Source organism: Phyllostomus hastatus, unplaced genomic scaffold (assembly GCF_019186645.2).
Source record: "Phyllostomus hastatus isolate PE091 unplaced genomic scaffold, TTU_PhHast_1.1 phas_scaffold_585, whole genome shotgun sequence".
Taxonomy (NCBI): domain Eukaryota; kingdom Metazoa; phylum Chordata; class Mammalia; order Chiroptera; family Phyllostomidae; genus Phyllostomus; species Phyllostomus hastatus.
Window position 1 is genome coordinate 29,610,479 of NW_025334037.1, and position 8,649 is coordinate 29,619,127.

The 8,649-nt window shown below is 50.3% G+C and overlaps 1 protein-coding gene across 3 annotated transcripts in view; it reads left to right on the forward strand.

The window, feature by feature from the left end:
- PTPRJ (protein tyrosine phosphatase receptor type J) overlaps positions 1 to 4,724 on the forward strand; it is a 150,225-nt gene extending 145,501 nt beyond the window's left edge. For all 3 annotated transcript variants that reach the window (XM_045825317.1, XM_045825319.1, XM_045825318.1), the window contains exon 25: positions 1,092 to 4,724. In XM_045825317.1, the coding sequence (XP_045681273.1) occupies positions 1,092 to 1,250 (159 nt within the window). In that variant the 3' untranslated portion in view covers positions 1,251 to 4,724. The remainder of the gene's footprint in view (positions 1 to 1,091) is intronic.
- The last annotated feature ends 3,925 nt before the right edge of the window (positions 4,725 to 8,649 follow it).

Sequence of the window (8,649 nt, forward strand, 5' to 3'; positions counted from 1 at the left end):
CTCCTTTGGGGAACACAAAAATCTTAACACCTGCCTACAAATTCTTTTCACGTCCCTTTTTCATAAAACGTTTTGAAAATAATATTAACCGTCAATATTAAAAAATCTGACAGTACAGGATTACATACAATATGTTTTTGCCTGTTACTTTTTCTTCCCCAACCACACTCCCCAGAAGCGGCCAGTGTTGACAGTTTGTGTGCATTTTCATAGGTTTTTTTGTGTGCAGCTGTAGAAGAACACACGTACACACACTCAGACACGGAGCAGGTTTCTGATCCTATTTTATATGTAATGCTGCCCCGTGATCGTTTTTCTTTTATAGCGCATGGGTATTCTTCTGTGCGGCATATACTCTTCTTCCTCTTCGTCACGGATGCCTGCAGGTTCTGATGTGTTTGCCTGCAGGCGGTCCCCACCCAGCTCTGCCCTGACCATCCCCCTAAACCCGCCTCCTCCGCTGAGAATCACAATTTGCCTCTCATTCTGCACACCCTCACTGCTCTGCATCTTCACCCCGACATCCTTTCTCTGCCCTTCCCCGAGAGTCTGGTATCTCTCCCTGGGTGTGCAGCCGAGCACGTGACACATAATAAATGAGAAGCTGGGGCTGTTGTGGGCTGTGGGTGGGGGGGAGCCCGTCAGTTACATTCCTGGTCACCAGTGGGACGAGTTCACTTCTTTTTCCCTTGAGAATTATGGAAAACCAGGAAAAATGTGCTGTGACTTTTTTTCTTTTTCAAAACAGATTTTTTTTTTAAAGGGCTGTTTTACAAGATCCACCTGCTAAAGCGAGGACCGCGTTGGGTTGAATATAGTTTAAGCACCAGAGGTCTGTTTTTACCCACTGTGTCTTGGACAGGAGTTCCGGGGAGTCTGCCCCTCCGGCTGACAATCACTGACGATGAGATTCTTGCTCCCTATGCGTTCAGATTTCACCAGAGTGCGATTACCCCTTGACACGTGTTACCTGGAAGCGTTTGCCGTGGGGCAGGTGGGGTGGGCACGCGGGGATCTGTTTGAAACTGACGTTGGGCGCTCATCTCCGGGAACGGTGCTCATGTGCTTCCTTCTTTTCCCTTTTCCGACAGGACCAGTATGTTTTCCTCAATCAGTGTGTCCTGGACATTGTCAGATCCCAGAGGGACTCGAAGGTAGATCTCATCTACCAGAACACGACCGCAATGACAATCTATGAAAACCTCGCGCCAGTGGCCACGCTGGGACAGATCAACGGTCACATCGCCTAGTCCCAGGGGCAGCCCTTTCTGGAGTTGACTAGACCATCACACCCCGGGCACAGGGAAGCGCCCCCTTGTGGACTTGTTTTTATATGTCTGGTATCTTCATTCTTTGTTCTGTTTTGTTGGAACTAATCGAGGGTGTGAAGCTGCACACGTGACACCTGATAAGTGAGAAGCTGGGGCTGTGGGGGGGGGCGGCGGGTGGGGGTGCACCCATCAGTTACATTCCTGGTCACCAATGGGATGAGTTCACTTCTTTTTTCCTTGAGAATTACGGAAAATTAGGACAAGTGAGCTATGACTTTTTTTTTTTAAAACAGATTTTTTTTTAAAAGACTATTTTATATGATCCACGTGCTAAAGCCAGGACTGTATTGGGTTGAATATATTTTAAGTATCAGAGGTCTATTTTTACCTACTGTGTCTCGGAATCTCGCTGATGGAACCTGCCTAACTGTGGAGGATGGCCCTGTCGGCAGGCATCCGTGGCTCCTCCCCCGCCGGGGTTTTCTATTTGAACACGTGCCTTTTCTGAACTATGCTTCCACAGGCAACACTCAGTAGATTTCTATATTTTTGTATTGAATCTCGTAATTGGAATATGTGGAATATTTAAACAGTAGTTTAGGATCAGAAGTTCCGCCTTCTCAGTAACATTCCTGCTCTTATTTGATTAGAGAAGGCGCCCCCCCTCCCACCCTTTTGTGTTCTGTTCTCTCCTCCCTTTTCCCTCCCAGTTTTCCCCAAAGACACGCCTGTCGGGCACATTTTCAGCCCGTTGGCTGAGAGTGGAAACCAAGTATCACCTTGAGAATTTTGAGACTGGGGGAAGCAAAAGAACCCTACGGCGCTGGACTCTCCTTTTCTGGTCCCTGTTTCTTCCTTTTCCTCATTTCTGTGTTTGGTAAGAAGGATTATTTAAAGGTGCAATATGTGATTTAGTGATTCATGATGCTCTAGGTTTTTAGTCACGTTTTACTCAGGTTGGCATTTTATGTGTGTCTGTGTATGTGTGTGTTTAAAAGTGTGGCAATCTGTGAACACTTCAGTGTGAAAACAGTGTCAAATTAATTCCTCCTCCTTCAAAGTCCACTGGCTTTAGTCTATCTGCAGTGAAAAATATCGGTATCTACTGTATATATATGTATACTAAACTCTTCAAAAACAGTCATTCCTTTGAATTGAGGTGTACAAAGTTGGAATTTGTATCAAAGATGTAATTATTATTTTTAAAACCTCTTTCACTATACTGCTGCTGTAATTACTTTGATTTTTAAAAAAGTGTAGATTAACTTTTTTTTTTTTTTGCTTCAGATGTGTATCCACCAAGAATTTCAGAATTTATGTTGATTTATTTTATTGGTACATAATCTGTAAACTTCTCAAGGCATTAACATGAAAGGATTGTTTCTTTTTATTTTATATTGTGGCTCAGGTTATATTGTGGAGAAGTGTTGAGTGTGTCCTTCAACAGGCAATGAAGTATACAAGGTCGTATGAAGGAATGTCCGGGTCCCCGAAAGCCCGTGGCCGTGGGCCACAGCCATGAACCTGCTGTAAACTTGGGACACACGTGTCCTGTTGAAGACGGGGCCGGTCTTCTCCGAGCGCCCCGGGCCGCGTGCCCGGGGGCAGCCCGTCTCCTGACCCCGCCTCGCTCCTCAGCTCGCCGGCACTTTGATGACAGACTGGACATGTGACTGGGTATTTTGGGGTCATGAAGGATGAACCACAACGTACTGACGTCCCTCGATTCAGTTCAGGCGTCAGTGCCGGGAGTCTTTTGTCCCCTTTTCCCGTGGAGGTACCGAAAAAATTAAAAGGAGAGGCGACGGTGGTGTCAGGTTTTGGGAGACGCTTACGTCCCAAATGGAAATTGCACTTTTTGCTGAATCCTTTGCTATCTTTTGTAGGGAGCAGTTCATTCAGTATCCGACCCTTGAAGGAATGGGTGGGCCAGCCAGGTCGGGCCCCCTGGGCTCAACGTCAGAGGGGCCCTGGGCTCTGCAGGTTTCAGGGAAGCCACGCCCTCCCGTCCGCGGTGTTGGGGGCAGCCGGGTCTGGGCGGATTGCTTCCAAACCCTCACACTGGCCTGGCCCCCCATCCGGTGCGTGCAGATCTCGGTGCGCCCCACAGCGCCACCCGGAGGTCCCTGTGCACGCGGCAGCTCTGGGGCCACACCCCGCCCCACTGCAGTTTGTCAGGAAACCATTGCGACTGAAATCCGGTGGAGATGCCCGCCCTGCCCTGCTCTGCCCACACCACTGCCATGGAGACTCGGGGTGGGGGAAGGGCTGGGCTCTCAAAATTCCTTTGAAACTAATGAAAACAACAATAATTATAACCATGTTGCATGAAAAGTCAAAAAACAGAAGCCCTCCTCCCTTCCGCCTGGTGTGGGCCTGGGAGCCGGGCAGTAGCCCACAAGCCACCGCCTGGCGTCACTGCGGATCCCTGGGGAAGGTTCCTGCTGGGGAGGTTCGGATTCCACATGGCAGGTCACCCAGAGGTCACGATGCCTCTCTGCGCCCTGAGGACAGCTGGGGGTGCGGCCCATGGGGGTGGTGACCGTATTTATAACAGCGATGGAAAAGGGAAGATTAATATGTAAAAAATATAAAGGATATAGGGGGTGGGGGTTAGTGATCACAGGAAAGAAAGATGTTTTCCAGCTCCTGTCCCAAACCCAGGAGCGAGGAACTCAGATTTGAGGCGTTGAGTGGCATCGTGGAGCTGGTGGAATGCCCTGCTGTAGCATTGGGGTTGCCCACAGGAGAGCAGCCAGGGAGGGACCCGCCGGCCGTCAAAGAGCCAAAGATGGGTGGGCAGTGGCTTGGGGGATTTGGGTCATGGGGTCTCTTCTCAGAGCAAAGATGTTTCACCTCCAAAGTTAAATGTAGTGACGACTGGCGCCAGGAGGAAATGACATTTGGGGTCTGCTCTCTGTGACCATGTAGTGACCTCCAGCTAGACTTCGGAAGCGTGGACTCCACTGGATTTGGGCTTCACCAGGTCAGGGGCTGCTGGGGGGGGTGGGGGGCCGTCCCGCGCCGCTGACTCACGTCTGCTTTTCATCTGGGATGGAAAAGCCTGGTTTCTTCCAGAATGCTGGATTGTGCTTACTGAGCTCAGCTGGACTTGGTGACTGATGTGGTTTGGCCTCAACGGTCCTGAGCTCTGAGCTTTCACTCTCCAGAGCGGTTGAGTGCTCTACATACTGTAGCCCTCCACTCCGCCCCGCCCCCTCCCCCCCTCCCCACCCCCGTGGGGCACAGATGGTAGGATGTGTTGATGTAGACTCTAAAACTGTAATTTTCTTGTAACTATTTTGGAATGATGCATATTTCTAATGTTTGTTACACTTGTACAGAATATTGCTGTTGGTTGCTTTTCTTTGTTTTGTAAGGAAAAAATGGACTGGAAAAAAATTTTTTTAAAAAGACTTACAAATACCAAATATAAAAAATGTCGATACATTATACCTTTGTTCGTTTCTTTTTTTTCCCCCTCCTCCTCACTCAGTGTCCACACCATTTCACCACGCACTGGGTTTGCAGGCCTGTGCTCCACCGGGCCACCCTTTAAACACACACACACACACACACACACACACATTCCCCTTTTGTATCTCCCTCACTGTGTTGGCTTGCTTGGGCGGCCATAACGAGGTTCCACAGGTGGGCTGTGTGGCTTTGACGAGACAGTTATTTTCTCACGGTCCTGGGGGGTAGACGTGCTGGCGGGGAGGTGTCGGTGGGGTGTGTTTCTTTTGCGGCCTCTCTGCTTGGCCTTGCAGATGGCCGTCTTACCCGCCCCGCCCCCCCCGCCACTCCTCCCTGTCCTCATGTGGTCTCCCCTCTGAGTGTCTGTGTCCACATCTCCCCTTCTTGTATGGACATCAGTCCTCTTGGATTGGAGCCCACCCTCGTGACCAAGTCTTACCGCCATTACCTCTTGGAAGTCCCTGTCTCCAAATACAGTCGTATTCGGAGGTACAGGTATCTGGAGCTTTAACATACAAATTTTGGTGGAGACATAGTTCAGGGCAGAACACCCATCCATGGCGACTGAGTGACAAGGAGACGTAGCAGATGGGAGTGTGTGCTGGAGAGGTGGACGAGTGTGCTCTCAGAGGGACAGACGCCTGCTTGGTGGCAGCGTATGTGCCTCAGGCCAGTGCCCAGGGTTTGCAGAGGATTTGTTGTTGATGGATTTGGGGAATCCCAGAGATGCTGGGATACTGGGGCATTTTAGTTCATGTCTTTCTGGTATGCTTGGGCAAACACTAAGCAGACTAGGATGAGTTTGCTTTGAGATCTCTCTTGTTCCTCCGGCCAAATTAATTAGTCCATTCAACAGCGATACACTGAATGCCTACTGCGCACCAGCCAGGGTGCCTCAGTGGCCGAGGGTTCCACGGTGAACACGACGGGCAAGAGCATGGTCCGCATGGGGCTCGTGTTCTGACCGGAGGAGGCAGACAAACAGCAAGAACCCCAGATCTTTGGTGTGTTAGACAGTGAAACCACAGAGAGAGCAGGCAACTCCCTGACGCACCAACTCCTCGTCGTCACAGGATGCGGAGAAACGCTCTCTGCAAGTCCTCCACGTGCTCTCACACAAGCCCTGCTTGGGGGAGAAGGAAAGAGAGACGTTTGGACAGCACAGTGCACACTTCTCGGGGGGACAGAGGTGGACGCAGTGGAAGTCCTGCCCTTATGGACGGACAGTCCAGAGGGAGGGGCCTGGTGCACGTGGGGTGCAGTTGGCAAATGAACCCCATGAAATGCCAGAGGAGGTGTAAAGAAGCAGGTAATAGGGGTCCCAGAAGAATTAAGAGTGGGGTGGCCTCTGAGCTGACTCTTACGCAGAATTTCAGCGAGATGATAGGGGGGTGCGGAGGCACAGGGTGCGGACATGCGTGCTTCGCTCGGGCTTCTGGGGGACTGAAATATGGTGTGCAGGAAGGGGTAGGGGAGGTGGTGACAGATGACCCTGAACGCTAAGAGCTCTGGGAGGGTGTGTGTGGGAAATAAAACCGTCTACCCTCGGAAACACTGCACCAGGGGGGTGTGTGTGTACAGACATGCACACATACATATGTAAACACACACACACACACACACACACACACACTCTTCACTATTTTCTTTGGATGGCGCCTGCACGGTGGGTGACCACAAGAGGATGTGGAGAAGGACACCACCAGCCGCTCGACTGGCCAATGGCAGCAAAGGATAAAACTGGCCACACTCAAGGCCAATTGAGCATGCTCAGTGGGAGACATGCTTCCTGGGCCAGTAGGTCCCCACAAGGTTCCCAACAGCCACTGATGTCACGTCAGCAGGTCAGGCTTGCCTTGCCAATCTCTCCCTCTCCACCCCCACACTCCCTTTCTTTTTTGGGGGAGAGACTACGGCTAAATGCGGTTTTGCTTGCCGAGGACCAAATAACTAGTAACGATCCCAGCACACTCTCCAGTTGTGTTTCCTGGGACACAGAGGGTGAAATGTGGTCACTTGTCCAGGCATGGGGTCCCTGGGTATGTCCAGGTCTGCCTGAGGTCTGTCACAGTTCGTGTGCCGATGAGGCAAAGAGCACAGATCTGGAGCGTGTCCCACCCTCTACTATTCCAGATGTGGTCACTACCCCGGATGAGGGCACAAAAGTATTTTGCTTTGAAAAATATGCTTCTGGATGTCTGTTGGTATGAAGAATGGTGCAGGCCCAAAGTTTGGAGGCCTGAGCTCTAGTTCTTTCATGCCCAGGTGACCAAAATAACTGACATACCTCACTGTGTCGGTTTAAGGTGTACAGCATGGTGGTTTGATTTACGTATACCGTGAATCAATGGTGGCCACAGTGGGCTTAGTTAACACCCATCATCTCACAGAGAAACAATAAAAAAAAAAAGAGAAACACGTATCCCTGTGATGAGAATTCAGGGTCTACTCTCAACGATTTGCTTGCACATCACACGGCAGTGTGGCCGCAGAGACCACACTGCACCTTACATCCCTCGTTCTTCAGTTTGTGCGTCACATCCCCGCACCTGGTTTATTTTATCAGAGGGAGCTTGTACTTTGTGAGCCCTGGGTTTTAGTCATCTCTTTCAACGGTAGATGATTTTGTTTGCAAGAGTCAAAAATTTTTTTTAACACAGGCAGTTATGAACAGAACCCGAGAGAAAACAGTCAGGATTTGCATTTTCCTCTGTGCCGGAGGCCTTCACTAAACATTACATTCTGGTTAGCTCTCTGGGCTCCCTGCTCAGAAACAGCGCCTGGGCCGGGGCTGGGGGGGTGCATCCACACTCTGCGTACTCTGGGTCTTGCCAGAGCTGTTCCCAGCTCTTCTGCACACGCGACTGGTTTGGGGGAGGCAGAGGATGCAAATAACTTTCACATTCTATCACTGACCTGGTGGTAGTTGTGTTTAAGGATAAGCTGCAAAACGGCCCAGCATGGAAACATCTCCTGCTCTTAGCACTTGGTCTGAGGAAGATTCCCAGGTATGGCCTAGAAACTGAGGTATCATGGGAAATAAAAATCAGATGAATCCCTGTGCTCTTCTAACGCGTAAAGCTCGAGTGAGAAGAGCAATTCATAGAACTATAGGCAGAGAACAATCCCATTAAAATTCGGGTGAGTAGAAGACAAGAACAACTCCAGACTCCTGTATGGGTGGAATGGTGAGTGGCTTCCGTTTTGATTTTTGCTTGCCCAAATGTCCTGATTTCTCCCAATGAACATGGAGTGACCATTAACAATGGTCAATCAAAAGTTCGACATTTCCTCCCTGACTCAGCATTTAAAAAAAATCTTTGTCATGTTTTACAGAGTTCTTTAAAATGAGGGTGAACGCAAAGCTGTTGCTGGCAGTTTGTGAAACATGGAAGTTAAGTTTCTGGACGTTGGGTTCGGCACCATCGAGCTGGAGGGAACAAGGGATCTTCTTCCCTCCCAGCTGAGTGTGAGTGGCCAGGGGGGATGCTTGTTGGTATCTAGGTAGTGGAAGGAAGAGGCAGGGAGAACAGAGGTCTAGGTCCTGCTCCCAAAAGCTCTGACAGCCCTCCCATCCCTTTGGGGCTGGTTGTGAACGCTCCCTGACACCTCCGAGGAAAAACCCCAGACCCTAGACTTTGCCAGTTACATCCTATCCAACTCAATTCCCAGGTAAGGCCTTCAGACCAGAGTGGAGCAGCGCCGGCCGGGAGCAGCAGTTTTGGATGCGGACACTAGATGGCACCAGAAGACCAGGCTGAAGACGCAGTCCTTGCTTGGACTGCAGCTGGCAACCGGGGAAAAAGGACTGGAAACTGAACCAGGAAGTTGATAGGGGGATGCCTGAAAATCAGCAACAGGGAGATGGAAGGGTCCTTGCCAGCAGTTAGTAGCTTTTTCT